Source organism: Melanostigma gelatinosum (assembly GCF_949748355.1).
Source record: "Melanostigma gelatinosum genome assembly, chromosome: 11".
Taxonomy (NCBI): Eukaryota; Metazoa; Chordata; class Actinopteri; order Perciformes; family Zoarcidae; genus Melanostigma; species Melanostigma gelatinosum.
In genome coordinates this window covers 2057073-2079523 of record NC_136644.1, presented here as the reverse complement: position 1 = coordinate 2079523, position 22451 = coordinate 2057073, and the positions used below count along the sequence as shown (strand labels likewise).

General features: G+C 46.9%; 2 protein-coding genes across 2 annotated transcripts in view; one reads left to right on the top strand and one right to left on the bottom strand.

Annotated features, from left to right (window-relative positions):
* Positions 1–872: 872 nt before the first annotated feature.
* On the bottom strand, positions 873–9594 carry cep170ab (centrosomal protein 170Ab; the record flags this gene model as incomplete). Its single annotated transcript, XM_079278574.1, has 18 exons — positions 873–1129; positions 1264–1315; positions 2510–2603; positions 2977–3065; positions 3483–3644; positions 3734–3842; positions 3923–4166; positions 4481–5950; positions 6221–6353; positions 6437–6565; positions 6663–7033; positions 7173–7622; positions 7738–7875; positions 8373–8538; positions 8634–8692; positions 8917–8995; positions 9282–9371; positions 9490–9594. The coding sequence occupies 18 exons, from the start codon at positions 9592–9594 to the stop codon at positions 873–875; spliced, it is 4197 nt and encodes a 1398-aa protein (XP_079134700.1).
* A 4206-nt stretch (positions 9595–13800) lies between these two features.
* The window catches only part of LOC306784343 (B-cell lymphoma/leukemia 11A-like), a 33324-nt gene continuing 24673 nt past the window's right edge, over positions 13801–22451 (top strand). Inside the window, exons 1-2 of the mRNA XM_079278271.1 lie at positions 13801–13929; positions 16591–16983. Of these exons, the coding sequence (XP_079134397.1) occupies positions 13875–13929; positions 16591–16983 (448 nt within the window). The 5' untranslated portion in view covers positions 13801–13874. The remainder of the gene's footprint in view (positions 13930–16590; positions 16984–22451) is intronic.

Below are 22451 nucleotides of genomic sequence, written 5' to 3'. Positions count from 1 at the left end.
CTTTGAAATGTGCAAAACAAAGTTCGCCTCCAGCTCCTGTGCACTCTAACATTTCTCATCTCCGACTGTAATGATTGTTTGATCCGGGGCACTTGTGACAAAACACATTTGGAAGAGTAAAACCTGTTGGGGGCTACATTTGATTTTATAGTTTCTATTAAAAAACACGGTCTATCTTTGATACACTGGTTTTAAATGACATCGCCACAGGAAAGAAGGCATGGATGGGATTTTTAATTGAACTGTAATAAACATTTACACTGGTACATACTGTACAGACCCAGTTCTTTTCTGGTGAAAATCATTACTGAGGCAGGTTTAGGGATTGCAATCGCAACAGGCCAACAATATATTCATTTTAATAAATAACTCTATGGCAGGATAGAAGAACACTTGACACTGAATCCTTTTTTTGACAGCTTTGCACCTTTATAGTTTGGATTCCTGCATTGGACTTAAGATTTTACAGAAAGATTTTAAGGCTTGTAATAAAAACATAAATGTGTTTAATGTGTCTTATCTTTAACGTTAAATCTTCTGATCTTTTACATCGTTTTTTCTCTCAAATGTTTTTAAGGATAACAGATAATAAGAATGAGCTGCAACACAAACACACAGTATATTATGTCACGGCTTCTTTATAATGCTGTTACGTTTTCGTTTCTATATCTGACGAGAGCTGCTATTTGGTAGTGTTGGACTTTAATAAAGTCCCGTCACGAGTCAATTTGAAGTACATTTACGCAGTCAGGCTCTTCCACCTGATAGGCATCATTCTCCTTCGTCTGAAACCAAATTCCTCTAAATGTTCTTACCTCACAGCTTCATATGTCCAACAGAAAGGATGCACACTGAACTATGTCCTTGGAGTATCAGTTGTAGGATCTAGGGCCCTGTTGGGGCCCTGCGTCTCGCTCTGCCACCTCTGCGTGGTGTAAAGGCCTGGAGGATTCAGCGGCCCGTCCCTCAGGCCTGGAGACTGTGCCGGAGGAAGCTTCAGCTCCAGGGTGCAACACCGACGAGCCCTGCCGAGTCCCAGGGCCGATCTTCTGCCCAGTCAGAGGGCTGGTCAGGCCCAGATTGGACAGGGCATCCAGGGTGCCGTCTGGGTCCACCATCATGTCGATTACTGTCAGATTGGCGCAGGACAAACATTTGAAATGAGTACTCTTGAATTGAACACAGCTTCAGACAGTTCACACTACACCCACTTGTAATTTGACGTGTGATATTTCCCTGAAAACAAAAGAAAAGCATCCATACCGAGCAGTTGTCTCTCTACTCTCCTCAGGTCTTGAAGAATGGTTGAAATCTCCTTTGAAGAGAACATAAATGAAACGTTTAAATTGGTTGATTTGATGAAGTAAGGGAAAGTTCATGCACCAAATAAATCAAGTCCATTCATCTCTTCGCTGCAGGAATAAGTTGGGAGTGGTGCCACGTGCGCTCAGTAATGCTTTACGAGCCCTTTGACTGTGGTGGACAGACATTTCTCTTCAGGGGTTCACTTGAGGCCGGGCCGGGTTAAAGGCAGGATTTATGACGCTGCCCTCGAGAGAGGCTGAAGTTTTATGGACTCGTAACTTTTTGCACCCGCAAAGCTCTTTCTTTCTCCATCAAAACAACCATATTTGGTGCGCGCTGCCCTCCGAAAAGGGAATTAGCGAGGTCAGCTAAATGGTATGTGCACGACTGAAGTGTCTTTGATTTGCAGCTGTCTGTGGGATCGAATCAAACCGTCAGCACTCACTGTGATTGCTCCTGTAAGTAATCAGATATCGTGAGGTTTGAAGGATTACAGAGAGAGGAGGAGTGGATTTAAAACTGTATGACATTAATCTCACCCTTTGAAAAGCTAATGCATTATTGACATACACAAATACTTAAGCAAAATAATTCATTACTGTAGCCATAAAAAAGGGCCTTTCAGTGTCTGTCTTTTTGTATTCATTTATGCCAAAAACCAAATATTGAGCTGATTCGACTTCCCTGAAATGAATCTGTCTGGAAACTAAAAGCTTCTCAATCAACGGGCACAATACAATTCTTTACACTTGCAAACATAACGTTTGAACAGATTTTGTTGTAAAAGTTAACAGTGAATATTGTGTATCATCCTTCAGCACATTAGAGTCTAATGTATGAAGTGGTAGCTGTAAAGCTTACGTTATTACCAGCCGTATACACCACATCAGCATTCAGGCGTGACTTTAAAATGGTTTTCACATTTTTCTTTTTTTCAAACACAATATTTTCAACGATTACTGAAACCCTCCCTACACATTCCCCCAAAAAACATTTTGGACTTTCTGGCGCTGGAGGAAAGGTGGAGTGATAACCACAGAAAACACAATTCAACCTCAGGGGAGAATAAATGTCTGAACCAAATGTTGTGGCAATCTGAGATATTTCAGTCAAAAGGTGGACGCTGCAGATGTGGCTGACACACATCACTGTGTTGTCTCCTTCAGCAGACGACGCAGACATGCGGAGGAGGTGTGCTCGTCACCTTGTTGGAGCTCTTGAGGAGTAAGGAGTCACGCTCAGCCTGCAGCTTGTTCTCAATCTCTTCCCATTTTCGTTCTTTATCCTTGAAGAGGATCCTGGAGGCCGAGCAGATACACAAATAGATCAAAGTAAGAAATACATGCATGTCTTTAAATACGTTTTGATCGATGCATTAGTTGACTGTTGGACTGATCTCATTCTGTAGATTGTGGGAATGAGTTGTCGTCCCGCGTGTGATAATTAGTGCGACGTGCAGCCGGTTGTCAGTGTAAACCGTTGTGATGTGCCACTCAAAATGTGTTGTTTGGCCTATTTCTGACATCAAACACGCACAGGAGTCCTAACAACAGCAACTCTTTCCTGCATCCGTCCATTCCGCAGTATAACCAGCATTTTATTCACACCAAATTACAGCAGCAGCGCAGTCCTGTTTCGTGATGCAACAACAGGACGGAACGCGACGCTCACCTGATTTTGCAGGACGTTTTGTCGACAGACTGACGAATCCTCGTTGAGAGCTGAGTAACAGACGCCAACAGCAAACTGTCCAACACCGCCTGATGACAAAACAAAGACATGCCACTTTTCAATCAAACAATACAATCAATGACGATGAGAAATTATGTGCAATTTAGCTGAATTATAGCTTTGACTGTATTTGCATTTACGATCATATTCTGTCTCATCAGCTCAGTTTGTCTGTTTCGGGGCGACTGTGCTGTTGTTGGCATGAAGGGAGCGCCCTCTAGTGGCACACTGTGGTACACACTGACATGTTGATGTGCTGCACAATTTGTCAACAAACGTACAGTATGCTGCACCAGTAAGCTGCTGTGGAGGTGTGCTTACACACACACAGAGTATTTCTGCTCACTCGCACTTTAAATAAAGACTTAAAAGAGAATCACATGCGTGATGGTACACAGAGTGCCTGTATAGTTTGAGCATCGTTTGATATGAGCACAGGGACTGACATCCTCTCTGTTCCATGTCTGTCGGCGGATGGAGCGGGAGCTCTGTCCACCGGAGCTCCGGGGTCGAAGCTCCACAGACCGCCCGTTGCTTCCCACAGCGCTGCTGGGCTCCGCAGAGGGACCGCTCAGGTCCGAGCTGCCATCAAATACACGCCCCTGCATCTGATCAGCAGAAAATAAATACAAATCTTGATATTTTGATATGTCTAATCTGGCAGATAGAAATATAAATGTCGTAAGGCGTTGACTACCGGAACTCCAGGGTCAGTGGCTGCAGGGCTGACTGAGTCGATCTCCCCGGCCACATCATGAATTTCTCTGGCAAGCATGGCGAGGTCTTTGGCCAGGTCTTGGCTAATCCTAATGTGACAAACACAAATATGAAATCACCATCTACGATACGTCAAATACATCTTTCCGAGCACCTCTCACCCACGTACCTGGCTATCTCCTCGCTGTGCGCTGTCCAGTCTCTCATGTACTCGTCCTGTTCCTTGGAGTTCTGCCTCAGGGCAGACAGGCCTGCAGCATTCGGAGTTGCCGGGGCTGAACCTCCGAGCTGGGCTACCCGAGTGGAGGGGAACGGCCGTGCGTGGCTCTGCTTGGCTACGTGGCGGTTTGAGCCGTACTCGTCCTCCGACGTGGAGGCATACTCCACAGGCGCGCGGCGCCACCGAGTGCCAGCTAATGTCAGGAGAGAATGGAAGTTAAGGTCGATATGGCGAAAGGGTTAGAAAACAGTTGCCTATTTACACAGCTTGCAGACACAGAGCACGATTCGTATTGATTTGGAGCCACCTTTCTGACGCACTGAAGTCAATGTTCAGTGTCCCTTTAGCTCTGTTCTGGTACAGGGTGATCATTTTCTGTGGATTCGTCACTACCAGCGAATCCTTTCACATTACACACGATCATTCGACTGTTCAGACAGAATGCATGAACGGAAACACTATTTCCATTTCACCTGAAAGAAAATGGTTTACTGTGTAACTACTCACAGGCAGGTGGGACATGTCCATAGGAGGCAGTGGCTTTGTTCTTGTCGGGCAGCTTGGAGGCGCTGTTGGCCCTGGCTCTGGGTCCAGACACTGAGGTCACATTGGATCCTCTCAGTCCTTGTCTGATGGCATAATCACCTGCAGCGCTCTGGGCCCCTAGACCCCGGCTCCTTGTCACAGTGGCCTCCGAGTCACTCTGGGCCGACGGGGAGCCCACCCTCGGCCTCCTCGGCTGCGCCAGCGCCTCTATCCTGGACATCCCTCTTCTTGCCATGCCTGTCCTGGATGCGGAACTAGCGGTGGAGGCCTCCGACGCTACCGACATCCGGTCGAGCTCAGCTGCTTCAGTGTCTGAGGAGTCCCCCAGCCGGGCTCGCCTCAGCAGGGACGCCCTGGTGGGCCTGGGCTTGGGAGCATTCGTGGCTTTACTGGCTGCAGCAGACGTTGGGGCCTGGGAGGCTTTAGCCCGACTAGACTTGGTGCTAGCCCCCACAGTTGTGCTCCCAGTCTGGGCTCTGGTGTTTGAGCTTCTAGACTCCCGTGTAGAGGTGTGCTGGGAGTCAGAGAGGAGTGAGTTGGAGTTGACGTCATCGTCAGTGAGGTCCTGGGAAGTCCAGGGGCGACTGGGCTGCGGAGGACCAGATGCCCTGATCCTGACCCTCCTGTCCTGGGTCTCTCTGCTCCAGGCGGGGCCCTTCCCCGACGAGCACACTACCGTTCTCTCCTTCTGCTGTCCTGCAAGAGTCCGCCGTTTCTGGATGACTTTTCTGGCTCCGTCAGCCTGGCTGACTGTGCTGGTTGTGTCCACGTCTGACTCCGGCGAGATGGAGCCTTCAATGGACTGACTCGGTGGATCGCCTTGGTCTGAAACGGTCGTCTCTAAAAAGGCAGCCACAGCGTCCGAGTCCTTCTGCAGTGCGGCGCTGTCAATGCCAGTCTCCCTACTCTGAGCTCTGCAGCCCGTGAGCCCATCGATACGAGGTCGGAGGTCAATGGGCACGTTGGAGCTTGGTTTCTCCACAGTAAAGCTCTCCTGCCTCAGCAAAGGTTTCCCACTACTTTCCCTGGCCTTCTCCTCTTCCCTCCTCCGCACCTCCTCCATTCTTTTCCCCCCGCTGGTCAGTGGACGAGGGGGGAGCTTGGCCAACGCACCTGACTGGCCTGATCTCCCACCAGCACTGTCCTGCGACTTGGCTGGTGAGGAGCGACTGGGGCTACCGCCGTGACTGCCCACACCTCCAGTGCCATGACTGGAGCGATTCTTCCCCCTGGCCATCTTCTCCTCCTGGCTCTCCTTCTCCTGTAGCTCCGTGTCCTGCTTCTCCCCCATATCTGTAAGCAGGCCTGCGCCTGGGGTCCTCCTTCCGAGGGCGAGCTCCTCAGCAGGGAGCTGGGGCAGGGTTCTCCTTTTACGCTCTGTGTATCCAGACGAGGCAAAGGAGGCTGAGTGGCTGGACTCACTTATTTCAGCTGAAAGTAGAGAAAAAACACGAGCTATTGTTGGTGAAGTGGATCCTCTGATTAATGGGCGTGATATCAATGGTGCATGCTGGTAGAGTTGATGCACTGGTGTTGGTTCAGCGATTCTATTTCTACTAAATGAACCATGCGATGTCATTGTGTTCTTCATACTTGAATGAATTGTCAGGTCTGTCATTTGTATAATGCTGAAAAATGTGCAGGAGCCACACGATGTAACTTTAGCTTCGAATGAGCAGACCAACCAAAACGTTTGTGTACCTCTGTCCTCTGTGACCATGATGTGACTCTCCCCTCCTGACCCCTCAGGGTCTGTCCTAATGTGACTGGCAGCCAGAGTAGCCCACTGCGAGACCCAGCGAGGACCACCCACCATCAGCTGCTCAGATAGTACCTGCACAAAGACAGCACGTCAGATCAAATATCGTCTTTAGACGCCTGTCAAGCTTGAATTGAAACGCTTTTAGGTTTTTGCACCTCTGTCTCCATGCGTCCAGGTTTTCCTCTGTCTCCCATCCCAGACCTCTGGGAGGTGAGCCTCTCTCTTTGGTCGGCAACCCCCAACCTGGACACACACACAGCCTCCTGCTGATCCACACCAAACACCTGCAACATACACACATGCAAAGGTAAACAAGCGTACGCATACATGTATGAAAATGATCATTCTATGATATCATCGGAATCGGTTCTTCTTCGCCACCTTGTCAATCATTTTCCTGGCCTCTTCCTCCTCGTGGTCTCCATTCTCCAGCTCAATGGTATAGGTCCCTCTGTCACTGTAATCATCCCCATGGTGATAGCACTCATCACGGCCACTCTGCTGACGTGGTGCCTCTCCACGTCGCCTCGCCGTGAACCCACTTGCCAATTTGGAAGTGGAAGTTTTGCGACGGCGAGCGGGGCTGTCCTCCTCTGCGAAGAGCCCCTCCGGTACGTTAGCGCGACCCTCTCTGATCTTCATCCCTGCTCCGCCCCACAGCCCCCAGGAGCGTTGCTCCATTGCCGCAGCCCTGCGCTGCTCTCCGAGTGCGTTCTCTGAGTCACTCTGAGTCCCGTCCTCATGTTTACTGCCTGGCATGAGAGAGGTAGAGAAGAAGGTAATGGGGTCAGAATGTAGGAGACAAGGAGGCGAATATAATCGAATTTAACTGATACTAACAAGCAGGAAATACACACATCACTTAAGTTAAATACAGATGGCTTCACACACCTTTAAGACTCTTCAGTTGTACGGGCACATCACTCTTCACACTCTCCCCGTCATCCTCTGCAACCGTGTCTTTCAGAGCCAGCGGCAGCTCGTTCTGGGCCAGCCAGTCTGCGACCTTAACCTCGGCAGCCACCATGGCTGTCTGGAGGGGACTCAGCTCCTCCCCGACAGCCCTTTTAGGACGCGGCCTGGTCTCCGGTCCAACCTTTGCCACTCGGTCTTTGACGGTCACTTTAGCTGACGCCCCGGGGTCAAACTCGATGGTGAAGGAGGCGTGGCCATGGATGGCCTCTGCAGCAGAAGAGGCACCAGCCTCTAGTTCCTGCGAGCGGGATTCACTCACTTTACCTGCTGAGGCAGTATCCTTGGTTGGGATCTCAAAATAGCTCGGCTCCTGATTGGATGCTGTTTGCGGGGCAGACTTTGGGACCTCTGCACTCTTCTTGATGTCTGTCAGAATGAAAGCAAGCATGCAGCAATATATTCATCAGGACTGAACATATTTAAAGTTGTGTAAAATAGAGATATTTCACAATCACAAGTTGTTTTTTGCAGTGTTGTAAACCTGTATCAGCGTTCTCTCTCTTCCGATCTGAGCTCTTCTCCTCTGGCCTCCCGGGTTGCTGCTTGTTCGGGTCACTATCTCCCCACCAGGCAGGCCGACCGTAGAGCGGCGTGATTCTGTGCAACGCGGCTGCGTCTCCTGGCGAAAACAACCAGTCACCTTCATCTTACATGGGAATGGCACGACTGCATTTACAACAACTAAAACAGCTTTTAGCATCTACAAGGACGATATCAACAATGACTAATGGTTTAGAAGCACACATTTTTTGTGTTTATCGATGTATTTATTACATTTTAGGGTCAGAAATTTGTGAAACAAAACAAACTCGAAAAAAAAATCTTTTGTTGTCGGACTAACTCACCAAAACACAGATGCCTTCAGTTTTCAAAGACATAAAACTCAAATTTGAGAGGCAAGAACCGGCAAATGTTTTCACTTTTTGATTGATAAATTAGTCAAAATCGAAATGCATCTGAATGAATCAACCTTTTCAGCACTGAAACGCTTTTGAACATAACTAACCGTCACTGTACGTTATTTGTGAAAGCGTCATCGGGAGACTGATGTCTGTGTCTTTGATGCGCTCATGCAGTGTTGCACCCCGTGTCCTGTGCATCCTCAGTCCTTCTCACCTGTCGTCTTATCCTCGGGGGGCTTGGCGGAGGCCTCGGGGGGCTTGGCGGAGGCCCCGTCACACGCTGCTGCTGCTGCCTCGGAGACTTTAGCCTCAGATTTACACGGTTCCCCCTCTGGAGGTTTCTTCTGGCTCAGCTGCAGCTGGCTGCTGAACTTCTCGTGCTGATGTACGGGGGGGGGGGGGGGGAGGACAGTTTAGAGAGACGGAGGCAAAACATAAAAAGATGACATAATGACTTTGTCACAAGGTGCCTAACCTTCAGGGCCTCCTCTGGAATATGCAGCTCCCCTCGCACCACAGTGAACAGGTTGGTATGTGAGGCAGGTTAAGGTAGAAGACGGTGAGCTCTTTGCAAGGGCGATACACACACACACACACACACACACACACACTGATAGCGTATCTATTATGCAGCAGGCAGCGTGCAATGAGCATTCACAGCTATTTAGGAACAGATAAAGTGACAGTGGTGTTCATGTGCACTGACCTTGTGCTGCATGCCACTGAGTATAACACACACGATCAGACTCAAAGGATATCGTACCCAAACCTCAATTTGTCATCAATTTGCAGTGTGACGTAGATTTGCTCCTGTATTCTGACTTCATTCACAAATGTCTGCAAACACAAATAGACAGTGAGTGAGAATAATGTTAATACTCATCAAAATATGAATAATGATTGGCTCCAAACTATTTTAGAAGTTGGTGCACGTGTTGAAGAGCAGTTTAAGGTGAGAAGAGAACCCTTCCCCCGTCAGCAGATGGATGTGAAAACCTGCTCGTGTCAGTGTACAACAATCACATTGATGTCATACGACTCTGGTTATAGTTTCTCTCAGAGATCAGAGATTGTTTCTTCTCTAAACAGACGTATAAAGCGGTGAAGACACAGAAACACTCACCCCATTTAAGCTGCCCAGGTCCTTGACTTTATGCTGGTCTGTGTTTGGCTCATAGTTGATGACCGCGTGCTGCTTGTCCACACTGCGGGACTGAAACACACAGAATCCAGTCAATCACTGTAACCAACGCTAATCCCAGCGCTTCAGATCATAATCCAGTGCAGATGAGGAGGAGACAGCTCAGAGGCTTGTGTCTGCAGTGTTGTACCTGCAGCATCAGCTCACAGTCGTCCCTCCCCACGAAGATCATCTCCCTGGGGAGACGATGACGCGTACCCCCGCTGCTCACCAGGAACCAGGAAGTCAGACTCATCTCTGCCTCACGAGCTCACCTTTGACCCCTAATGCATCCTCCTGAAAACAGGAACAGTGTTATTTATCTATCTGCGAGTCTATTCATGATCAATAAACAGATAAATGACAGAGTGAACAGGCGAGAATGAGGCACGCTGCTTTACAAAATGACAGAAAACAACATCTGTGTGTGTGTGTGTGTGTCATATGCACAGTTTCTATTTCAGGTATCACCCGAGGACACTGGCATGCCCATCTTTTGCTGTCGTGCAGCAAACAACATGAGAGAAGAACTGCGAGTGTAAAAAGACCAACAGTTTACAGATCGGCATCCTACTAAACTCACTAATTTAAATACTCACCAGAGACGCCACCAAAACAAATTGTAGGAGTTCGATATTGTACAAAGAGAAGGAGGAAGTGAGGATGACGTGGGCTAAATGATGAGAGAGACAGCTAATTGAACTGGATGCTGTGCAGAACCTCAGAGAGAGCTCACACACAGTCAAGACGGAGGCAGGAAGCGAGGCAAAGCCACAGAAAAGATCATGTTTTTCCTCGAAAACCCACATCTCTGCTCCCAGTAGTCAGACTTGTCATGCACATGAAAGCAGCACAACAGCTCTTTTCACTGAGACGAACAGCCGGTCCTCCTCCTCCTCCTGTCTGCAGGAGCATCAGCAGCACACAGGCCTTGCTGACTCACGCTCTGGAGAAGCCATGGGTGAATATGTGAGATTTAATTACGCACACTTTGTCATATCTGGGGCTCGTTTTCTTTGAGCATCAACTCGACCCCCCCCCCTCTCTCCCTATGGAGGAATGGACGTTAACCCTTTCACTGGCCTGGCTTCTACTAGTGACCCAGATTTCCCTTTTAGACGCTTGCCCACGCACAGCTCCGTCCACTCTCCAAAGACACAACGTCTCCTCTGTAAGTCACAACACGTCAAGTGCGCTGTGGCCGCTGTGTTCCGGTCGGACAATGGCAGAGCCTGCACATTGGATGAGCTAGGCCGTGTCTCAGTGCAGCGGTGATATCGGGGAGGAACATCTCAGGAACCTTATGATATACAAGGACCATTATTATGCTATAAATACATGTGCAGCTACAGGGTGTCTGTCGTGAATGCTTATACCCACTTGCCATCTGAAGCGTACTGATCCTTAACGTTCAGGATATCTCTCTTCGTGTCCGCGCGCGCTTTAAGCCCAATAAAGGCTCATTTAGACCCATTTCGGATAACAGTTATCACGTGTAGTTGTAAATCAGGGTATGGAGGCTGTTTGCTGTTGTGCAGCCGGCTCTCCCGTTATGGACGCGTATGGGTTCTTTTTTTTTTGTCGCACAAACACAGCGATGCTCGTTTCGCCGTCGCCTCCATCCTCGGTGCAGAGAAGAAGGCGAGAGACAACAGGATATCGAATGAAACAGAGGAACAGAGATGCAACTCACCAGGTGCTCTACGGACAATCAGCATTCGATATGAGGATTATGAACAACAGCGCTGCTGCCCAGCCCAGCGCCACCAACAGCACCGCGCGTGGCCTCACGGTGGCGCTATGTGCTCATACAGGAAGCGCACATGAGGTTATGTAACACTGAAAGTAAACGCGAGGGACCCACATTAGATTAGTAATAGGGGATTTTGGACACGCAATATAATGAACGTAAAGCCTATATTATTATTAATGACATAAATATTGTATCATATATATATTATTATATTATAGACTGGGTATATAAAGGCACGCTGATTATCTTGGGCATCCAACCCTTTATTTAAATGGAATAGAGTGGTAGTATTAGCAATATTGTTTTGGTATTCGTTTTTCAGAATAACATTGTTGTGAAAGAGAGATTCAGCATCTCTAGACTTCAGAATATTGTGTTTGTGTGGCCATTAAAAAGCATGAAGCTATCCTCTATCTGTTACATTATTATTGGTTTTATTTATTTGGCTGTCAAGCGTCTTGCAAGTGTAAATCTATAGAGTTTGTACTATAATTGTCAATACTACTGCCAATTTGAGTTTGAATCAATTATGATGAGTATTAACATTTTTTCTACAAAACTCTTTTTTTTCTGTTTTATGATAAATAATTAAATATATATATTTAAATAATATATGAATCTAAATATATACATATATACAGTATATACAGTATATCCCAACTCAATGCTCTGTCTGATTGGAGTCAATCTGTAATAAAACACACTAGATGGCGCCAAAGCATTGAGCTGTGATGCATTTTGGGGCCTTTTGTGAGGCGTTCATGGCACCAACACAAAATAACTAAAACTCGCACTGGACAAAAAAAGAAGAATGAATCTACTGAAATCAAACCAAACGACGAGTTACTCTGTCTGGAATACCAACACCAGTAACAGGTGCATTTCTCACCAATAACTGTGTGTGTGTGTGTGAATTATCTCTCCATCTGTCTCTGTATTATATGTTCACAATATGAAACCAAACAGATATTAAATAGAAAATGCTTTTAGGCCTATGTGTATGATTTTCGGCATTTACTTAATGTATATGATTATAACAAGACTCGAGCTTGAGATTACCTTCATCTATCTGACATGCATCGTTATATTACCCCTCCATAGCACAGCAGTTATTAGCCTTTTGTTTATATTTTTCATACTTCGTTGTTGCATTTATCGTTCGTGGTGTCCCTGAAGGATGAAAACATTTAGCTGTTGTTTTATTGTGCTGCTATGGAAGATAAACATTATGCTTTCAAGCTTCTGCCAAAAAAACAACAACCACACAATCAAAGCAGATGGAGAATTACAGCTATGCATAAAACAATGTGGAAATGATTTTTGTCACAATTAGTTTACTCTTTTGGCTCCCAGTTTCAAATCTCACATTATTTGCCTGCATGTGATTTTACTGCTTGTGCTCCTGTTCAGTAAAGGCTATAAAAATCACAATAAAACTGTAAAAAACTCAACGGCAATGCCAAATCATTTAAATAGGCTGGATATATTTTACATACAATAGCTCAACACTGTAACATAATATTACAGTGACGTTCAGCAATGTGTTTTCTAACACCTCCATATGGCTTTATATGTTACAGGCTTTTATTTCGCCGGTTGGAGCCTCTTCTGTGAAGAGATGTGTCTGCACATCTATCACACAGACAACCTGTCAGATGAAAACATTAAGATAAGCAAAGAGAAACAACCTCAGCTTCACTTTGTTTCTATACAGACTGGTGCATTGTTCATGGAGAGATATCTGATTTAACACCTTTAACCTAATTCATTTTTCCTCATTTTTATTGATTGGTAATACAATGATTCCACAATTGGATCATTTTATATTAATATTAATTTGTATCTCACTCTATGTGTGTCAACATTTGCACTGTGGATACAAACCAAAGCAAGGAGATCCACTTTATAGGCTTCAGCATTCATCCACAGACGGATCCGAAAGTTGTTTTGGAGCATCTTCCCCTCATTAGTCCCTTCATTAAAGCTTAAATATAATTTAAAAACAACAACCACAAAATCAAATACATTGCATCTTACTGAAATGGCAAAAAAATGAATATAAGATATAATCATAATGAAATAAATACACTTTATCCCACCTTCATGTGAAAACACAATCTCAAGTCTACACTGTAAATTAATATTCATCAGCCTGAAAATAAACGAATAAATATGAATGGAGCAGTAAAGCTGCGTTTATTACTCCACATCTCTGCTACAGCGCTGTTTGGTTCATGCGCTTTGCTCCTCCACTTCCTTGGATAACTCAACTCCCCCCCCCCCCTCTCTCTCTCTCTCTCTCTCTCTCTCTCTCTCTCTCTCTCTCTTAGCCCAGCCCCCTTGATCCCCTCTGTCCATTGGTGTCTTGGGGGCCTCTCTTCTGTTTCCCCCCTCCTTCCCTTCATAGGTAGTCCATAATGAGTGTCCATTGGTTTTTATTACGGCTTGTCCCCCTCCCACTGGCCGCCTTCGCCCTGCCCATGTTTTCTCTGTCTCAGTCCGTGCATCTCCTGACGTTCAAGTTCGCAGGAACGTCACGTCCGCACTTGAACTTGCAGCTCAGGGGGGTATCGCTGTACCCCCATCACTCTCTCTTTGCGAAAAAGTCATGAAGAGGTCCGCACAGCCCGTAGCGCGCGACGCATCACTCTCTGTATGATCTGCAGTTCTTTTTTTCCTATTCGGATGTCAGAGGCATCAATGAAGATATTTCATTTGGAGTCTACCTTGTAGGGACGGATTTCCCAATGTGAACTCAGCCGAAAAGCCACCACTAAACCAACATGTCTCGCCGCAAGCAAGGCAAACCCCAGCACTTGAGCAAACGGGAGTTTTCGCGTAAGTGGAGATTAATCGCATTTTGACTGAATTGAAGCTGTTTGTTTCCTCTCAACGAGCTTTTCTTACGCACAGGGCAACTTCCTCGGGGAATTTGAATAGGTAGGAGGCGGCCACGCACGGACACACCGCTGTCCTGAGTGAAATGACCAAAAATGCAAACATACCCAAGACTACAGGTTCTTTAACATTGATTATGGGATCATCCGGTGGAAGTTTTCAAACAACGTGACAGAGAGCTTCAACTTGTGTAGGTTAACCGTGTTGTACAACGTAGCCCACAAGGTTTCTTTCGCCATTAAAGGGCATGCATGGGCTTTATGGCCAGGGACCTTTGCCTATATGAAGGCAGCGCCAGCCTCCTCCTGCTGCCGTTCCGCTCAGAAGTTTTCCAGGTGAATCGTGTAAAGCTATTCCACCACAACAACGCACGTACTTCGTTGTGTTGTTAGAATGCAATTCCAGATGTTTGAGCCGGTTTGTACACCGGGAAGTGGCGCTTACATGCCCACTTATCTACAGCGCAGAAACCTCGTGCGCGTTGTAGGCGGAATAGTGTCTGTGTCACAAATCCCTCTCAGCTGCTGTTTTAATGTCGTGTTTTTAATGCGCAGTATGTTATTTAGCCTCATTATCGGGCAGATGCTGTATAAATCCACGTGAATTCCCCGTGCGCGATGCTGTTTTACAACTATGGGAGAGGAAAGCAGGCAAGCGGCTTTACGCGCGTTTGTGCTAAAATCATAGGGCATTGATTGAGATTGAGTGATATGATTTCCGCCCTGTCCAGACGCGTTTATGTTTGCTGGAGACTTATTTCCCAGCCCGAGGCTGATAACAGCAGGGACTGCTTAATTAAAACACTCTCATGGTCAGCAGTGAATGCGGAGACGTCTCCAAATATATTTAAGTTAGAAGAGGAGATAAGAAGCGCCTTTATTTCATTTTGCCCTTAATTATATTTGCAGTAGATGTGTCTCTGCACGCTGTTCCCATTTCGGTTGAAACCAATTATGCTCTGGCAACATGAATGCCTTCATTTGAGGTGTAATTGTCAAAAGGTTTGCCAGTGGGGGGCGCACTCTGATTGTAGTCCTGTATAGGCCATTAATGAACTTGAACTACTTTATCTCTGTGCTGCTTGACCAAGACCATGAAGAGGATCGTTTGAGCACAACTAAGTGATTGTATATTCGATGCTCATGGTTTCTAACGGAGGAAAACGGGAAACTGAAATATTCAGAATATTCAAAGAAAATGCAGCCAAAGCAGCCAAAGCAAGTGTTTTAGAGACAAGCAGTTGTGGTGTGTATAGTATATATGTTTGCGTACTATTTACAAAAATGTACACTTAAAAAAATATACTTTCCATGCCCTGGCGAGGTTCTATTTAGCCTAAATCATTTATATTTTTGGATCTGACCCAGATCCAGTTCTCAGTTACAATTTATCTGGCTTAATAATTATGTTTTAAAATATTCATATTACTTATTCGGACAACAAAACACGACAAAATCTTTATATGATCTTGTTTTGGGGCCAATGTTGAGCTGTCATCACGTAGCAAAGGAATATTTAATTACGTATTTATACAGGCAGAGGAAATTAAGCTGAATGCTTGATGCATTTTATTTTTTTTATTCCATTTTAACATAAAAAAAAAATCCCCAGAAATGAAATGATTGATTCAGTGTTCGGAGCCATACACATCTAAAATATCAAATGAAGAGGCCTCGTGATTTTCCTGGTTGTGAAACAGACTCACTCGCCTAAACTTTAAATTCTGCCGCAGTCAGATGTCTGAGAAAAGGATTATATTTTAGTTTTCAAAGTTATTCACGTCACTCTTGCGTGGCATCAAAATGAGATTATTTGGTTTGAAGAAAATCTTTCCACCTAACGCTGCCTCACACACCCCGCTATGTCCATGGCATAAGCAGGTTAAGATAAGCTCCAGTAAAATAGGGGCAGATTCCCTCATATTTAATGCAGTTGAACATACAGGTAACAGGGAGTATCTTGCATGGTCCCTCACCACCTTCTCGTCTGACCCAACATGGAATTAAAGGTTGAACCGGCGGCAAGAATTCATCACATCTTATCTCAAAATCCCAGTCGGGCGCCGAATGTCGTTTACCGTGTGGCTCGATTTCTTCTTTTAAAATGCTCTTTCTCTCTCTCTCTCTCTCTCTCTCTCTCTCTCTCTCTCTCTCTCTCTCTCTCTCTCTCTCTCTCTCTCTCTGCTAGTACTTCAGGGACCTACTCCACATCCAACCCCTCAATGTCTGACCTTGGTTCATGAGATCCCAGCACTTTTAACGAAATGGGGACCAATCATCTTGAACTCAAATTAGAATCTATTTTTTGATTCTCAGAGGTGTTAGGTTCATTAAAAAAGCGAGATTGGCAGCACAATAAAGAGGGTCAAGCAACTTAATCGTTTGGCTGCTGCCTGCAAGCTGAACATGTCAGTCCTCATCGAAGTAGTCTGTGTGCTCTTTCTGTCTTTCTAGAAATATTGTTGTACATATCTTACAGCCTGACCTTATTCCTATGTCCTATGTCTTGATCTATTGTAGCAAGGACACATTTGTTTACCAGCTCTACAGAATCACAACCTCTCTCTGAACTCACAATCCTCTTTCTTATCTGTTTGTGCAGCTGAGCCGCTGTCAGGTGTTTTACCAGAAGAAGACTCTCAAGACTTCCCCAGGCTGGGAGTGGTTCAGGGTGAGCCCCTAAAAGGGGACCAGGACCTGCTGACCTGCGGCCAGTGCCACTCCCGCTTCCCCCTGGCTGACATCCTGCTGTTCATTGAACACAAACGGAGGCAGTGCCACGGGAGCCTCTGTATGGACAAACCTCTGGACAGGCCGCCGTCCTCCCCGCTCGCCTCTCCCCTCTCCACCTCCTCCTCGCACTCGCGGACCCACCATCAGCACCCGCGGAGGGTGTGTCGCCCCGTGGAAGTGGCCGTTCAGGTGTCGCCGCAGGATGAGGATTGTTTATCTGCACCCTTGCAAGGAATAATCCCCAAGCAGGAGAATATCACAGGTAAACACAGTGGGAGCTTAAAATGGCTGCCACACAAGAGCAAACAAATGAGCAGGGAAAACAAAAGCAGGCAGTGAGTCTTTGAGGTCTACAGGTGTGGAGCAGGTCACACTTCTCCAGGTTCAGAGAGTTTATTTCAGTTTTATTCAGAAGGGATGCTCTCTCAGATTCTTCTTTGTTTCTTGCTGTTGGTCCGTTCTGCATAACCAGAGTGTGAAAAAGCTGCCGCTGCATATAGGAGCTGTGAATGTCCCTCAGCTGCACCATGAACACACACGAAGACCAGCCGGAGCTGGAAATGATTGTGAGAAATGGAAACATTTGCAGACAGTGAAAAAGACACACACAGACAAAGAAACCCAGTATGAAAGAGAGAGAGAGAGAGAGAGAGAGAGAGAGAGAGAGAGAGAGAGAGAGAGAGTGAGAGAGAGCGAGAGAGAGAGAGAGAGAGAGAGAGAGAGAGAGAGAGAGAGAGAGAGCGAGAGAGAGAGTGAGAGAGAGAGAGAGAGCGAGAGAGAGAGAGTGAGAGAGAGAGAGGCGAGAGAGAGAGAGAGTGCGAGAGAGAGAGAGAGAGAGAGCGAGAGAGAGAGTGAGAGAGAGAGAGAGAGAAAGATGCATTTCTTTCGGGTTTGTTGCTGCATCACAGATGTGCTCAGATCCTGTGGTCCCCACGTTCTCTCTCATGTGGTGGTGAGAGATGTCTCTCTATCCCTCCCTGGCTTATTACGCCGCCATATCTCTCCTTCCCTCAAATATGCGCCTGTGAAGCCTCACTCTGATGCTAAAATTAAAAAGAGATAGAAAAGAATGTAACTGAACTGTCAAGGAAGAAGCGTTTATTTGAGGACCCCTACAGCCACTAATTGTCAGTGTTTTTCTTGATTTGAGTAATTAAGGACTTCTTACGGCGGCTGGTCGGTTTGTTGTTTGTCCACCGGGGCTCAATGAGGCTGAAGTGAAAACACGAGTCTCTGTGCAAACAAGCGTGTGTCCCTTATGACTGGTTTCACAGAGTGGAGTTTGATTCCGACCAGCCTATCTGAATGTTCATTCATTGCCTTTAACATATCCAATATCATGTGCCAGATTAGGATGATTGCCTGGGCAGATTTCATTTAAAGTCAATTCAGGCTAAATGCACGGAGAGCACTGCTCAATAACGTGCACTGCTGCTCTGTGGTATTCAGCGTGCAGCTTTGCAGACGGCTTCGTGAAGGGACGACTGCTATCTGTTGTAAACTAGTCAGCCCGCGATCATACAAAATGACCACTGTTCAATTGTGTGCAGTTTGTTAAACATCTGCCCTGTGTATGAGCACCCACACACATCCTCACACGAAAACATCCAACATGCCTCTTGGCCGTGTCAGCTGTTCGGACATGCTTTTCTGTGCTCATTTGGATCATCATGCAGTGGATTTCACATGATATCATAAGGTCACTGGCATTGTGAGGAGAGCTTTATTTATCGGCCTTATGTCTCTTGGCATTGTGTAACTCTCAGGCTTCGCTTGATACCGTGATGCGTAGATTGATTTGGTTGTTTTGTGACACTTCAATTGATAGTGTTGTAATCCTGATACAACATTTGTTTTTGTGTAAAACCAAAGATAACGATTTGTGGTCAAGATTACAGATAAAGAAAAAGGAGAAACCTGCAAAAGATTTTTGGGGGTAAAACAGAACTGTGCAGGATAGACCACACGTCAGCCACATATGCATAAACGCCAGCCTCCCCCCCCCGCCTCTGTTTTCTGTGTCCAAGATTGATGGATACAGACTGGCAGTGCCAGCGCGCCACCCCCGTGCCCCATATGCTAGCTGCCATGTTCTCTCACCCTGCTCAGTTAGATGCTGACACTGAGATGAGGCATCTCAATACATACTGTGTCTCTGCCAGACTGGCTTCATGTCCAGTTTATTCCAGGGGAGTGTATTATAAGTCACACCCTTAAATATTTACTGCATATGCATTGCGTACACGCAAATTAATATGACCCTTACACTCCCCACCCTCCTCCTGAAATGTCATTTTGCCGCAGATGAATGTCTGTATAGACAGCAGCGTATACAGGCAAGGGTTCGGGCAAGGTTTAGGAAAGGAGCTGCTGGACTGAAGGAGATGACACCCAGGATGGTTGAACTTGGAGGTGGGGTGGAGGGGGTCGGGTGGGGGCGGGGGGGCAGTTGTCTGCAATACACCCAGAGCCGGAGAGGAGGCCGTGCCTCTCGGTCTCCGTCTTTGGGACAGCTGAGGCCGTCTGGGAGAGTCATGGCTGCAGCTGGGGCTGGGGTCTGCAGTCTGGAGCTCTGGGCCGTTAGAAGAGGGCAGAGCAGCCTGCGTGCCATCATTTGCATGATAAACAATTTAAGATATGCATAGGGACACCGTCGCTTGTCTCCAGATTATGGATGGCCCAGAAAAAGAGCAGATGACGGTTTCTCACACAAATTATGTGACCGCAGTGTAAAACTGGATTTATGTCACAGGATACAACCACGATTAAGCAGGCACACTGGTGAAGGGGATGCACAGTTTTAATTTGCATTCACATTCATTATTGCACGGGCTAAATTGTAAACAGGGCAATAAATGATTGTTTGGTCTCCCTGCATTGAGTAATTGGAGCAAGATGCTTTTCATTGTTGTGATTTAAGATGCACTATCATGTCCTCTGTACCATAATTAGTAATTTTACAAAATCGTTTCTCTTCACTACATTTTACGAGTGTGGTTCCACATTATTGTGCTCGTATTGCTACATAACTGTGGCCTGTATTTATCCATCCCAGCATTAGCACCTTTTGCATTCTCGCCAGTGTAGCCATGTGTGTTAATGAGGCCATTGTAGCCGCTCAAACCGACCACTATCTCACACTTCTGCCTCTTTCCAGCACACTGCCTCTATTGTAACCTGGACTCTGAATCAATACTGAGTTAATTATGGCAGCCACCTTTCGCCTTTTCTTCCTCTATGAGGAAGAAAACATTCGAAACAACGAGCGGTATTTCTTGTAACACCTCTCTGTGGCTGCAGAGTGTCTTCATGCAGCAGCTTGCCTGTCCTGTTTGTCCCTGTGTGTTGTGGAGACAAAGGTATTTAGCAGGCTCCCTATTGGCACGGTGCCACCTTTCTCCAAACCACCACAGCCCCCCTCCGACCCACACACACACACACACACACACACAGTCCTATAAGCACACACGTACACACACTGGGTATCTGTCAGGCAGAACTGGGGGGCTGGGCAGTGCATGGGGAGTGTGTGTGTGAGTGGCGGGGGGTGAGAGGCGTCTTGGTCGTGATATCTTTTTCGAGTGTGTATGTGCGTGCATACCAGTCGCTTTGCGAGTCCACATGCGGTGTGTGCCTTTGTTGCGGTGATCACTTTAATTGATACTGAAAAGGCACAGATGCATGCTGTTGTAATTATTGGACACCAGCTAATATTATCAAGATAAGCACTCCATTGTCTGTAAAAACGGACTCTAATTTGATCCTACAGTTGCTCTGGGCTCTGATGGAATCGGTCCTGTTTTTGGCTGTGGGCTCCACAAAGTTTTAATGAAGGTGAACAGGAACGGTCTTTAGGATGACTTTTTCATGGAGGACATTTTTGTATTCCAAAGCCAAACTCCAAACACCCACGAATGTTGTCGGCGGCGGCGATTCGGCAGCCTTTGTTGTTGCATTGAGTGTTAGTGGCTGTGGCTGCATTCAAGTGCTAAAGTCTAGTGGATGTTTACATCCCGAGTGTGGATGCGGTGTTAAACTAATGTATGTGCATATGTGTGCACGTGTGTGTGTATGAGTGTGGTTTTGACCACTTAAACTGTTTATAGCTTTCCGTATGTGTGTGTGAGAGAGAAAGAGTGTGTGTCGGGCTGTTTGTTAAAGCTTTACTACTCTGGGCGTGCAGGCTCAACATGAAAGGGTCTTTGACTTGGCAAGCCTCGCCTGAGGACACCCCTCTGTGGACCCTGCCAGGCCAGACTTGGCACAGAGCTCTGGGCCTGAGGGATGGGCTGGGCCTAAACGTGTGTGTGTGTGAGAGAGAGAGAGAGAGGGAGGCAGAGAGAGAGAGAGAGAGAGAGAGGCAGAGAGAGAGAGGGAGGCAGAGAGAGAGAGAGAGAGAGAGAGAGAGAGAGAGGCAGAGAGAGAGAGAGAGAGAGAGAGAGAGAGAGAGAGAGGCAGAGAGAGAGAGAGAGAGAGAGAGGAGGTGTATCTGTGTGTTAAAGCAACGTTTTGCGGGTTTAGGAAGCAGAACTTATGTTGAGGTGGCTGTTATGTGTGTGACTGACAGCGGAGTGTGTGCGTGTACTTAAGGGTAGGTATGTGTGTGTTTGTGTGTGCTGTCCTTGCTTGGGCTTCCTGTGTCTCTGTTTGTCTTCTAACAACCACGGTACCGCGGCCTCAGGCCATTCAGGTGGAGTCTAGTTCAAGTATGCACACACACACACACACACACACACACACACACACACACACACACACACACACACACACACACACACACACACACACGGACACACACAAGCAGGCACACAAAAAGAAGCGTATGTATTTGCATGCACCCTCCCACAAATGTACACAGACAAACCTGTTTTATAAACACAACAATGCCCCCAGACACACGCACACACACACCCACGCTCACACACACACCCACGCTCACACGCACACACACACACACACGCACACACACACCCACGCTCACACGCACACACACACGCACACACACCCACGCTCACACGCACACACACACACACACGCACACACACACACCCACGCTCACACACACACCCACGCTCACACACACACCCACGCTCACACGCACACACACACACACACGCACACACACACCCACGCTCACACACACACCCACGCTCACACGCACACACACACACACACGCACACACACCCACGCTCACACGCACACACACACACACACGCACACACACACACCCACGCTCACACGCACACACACGTACAGTGTAAACCCCCCTGTGAACCTGTGTTTTGTCTGTAATAAATGTGGCAGAGGCCCCATGATGTGTTGCGAGTTGATGAGATCTGTCAGAAGCATATGATACGTATTTTAGCCCCCTCCCCTCTGTTTTCCATCTCTCTGTCTTTTTCTCTCTCTCCTTTCCTTTCCTCTGTCTCCCTATCTCTCCTTCTCTCACTCATACTCTCTCTCATATACTCTCTCTCCACGCATCCCCCCAGTGGTTCATCTTGAGGGACTGGAAAGTTTTGGCCACATTAGCGTGTCTACACCTCTCAAAGGCTTCCAAGATCCACTCATTCTCACTCCAGCAGATTTGGCTGCAGAGCAAGCCAGAAGACACACACCCACATCCACACACACGCACACACACACACACAGACACACACACACACACACACAAAGACACACACGAACACACCCACTATTTGCTGCCTCTTTCTACCTACTGTCAAACG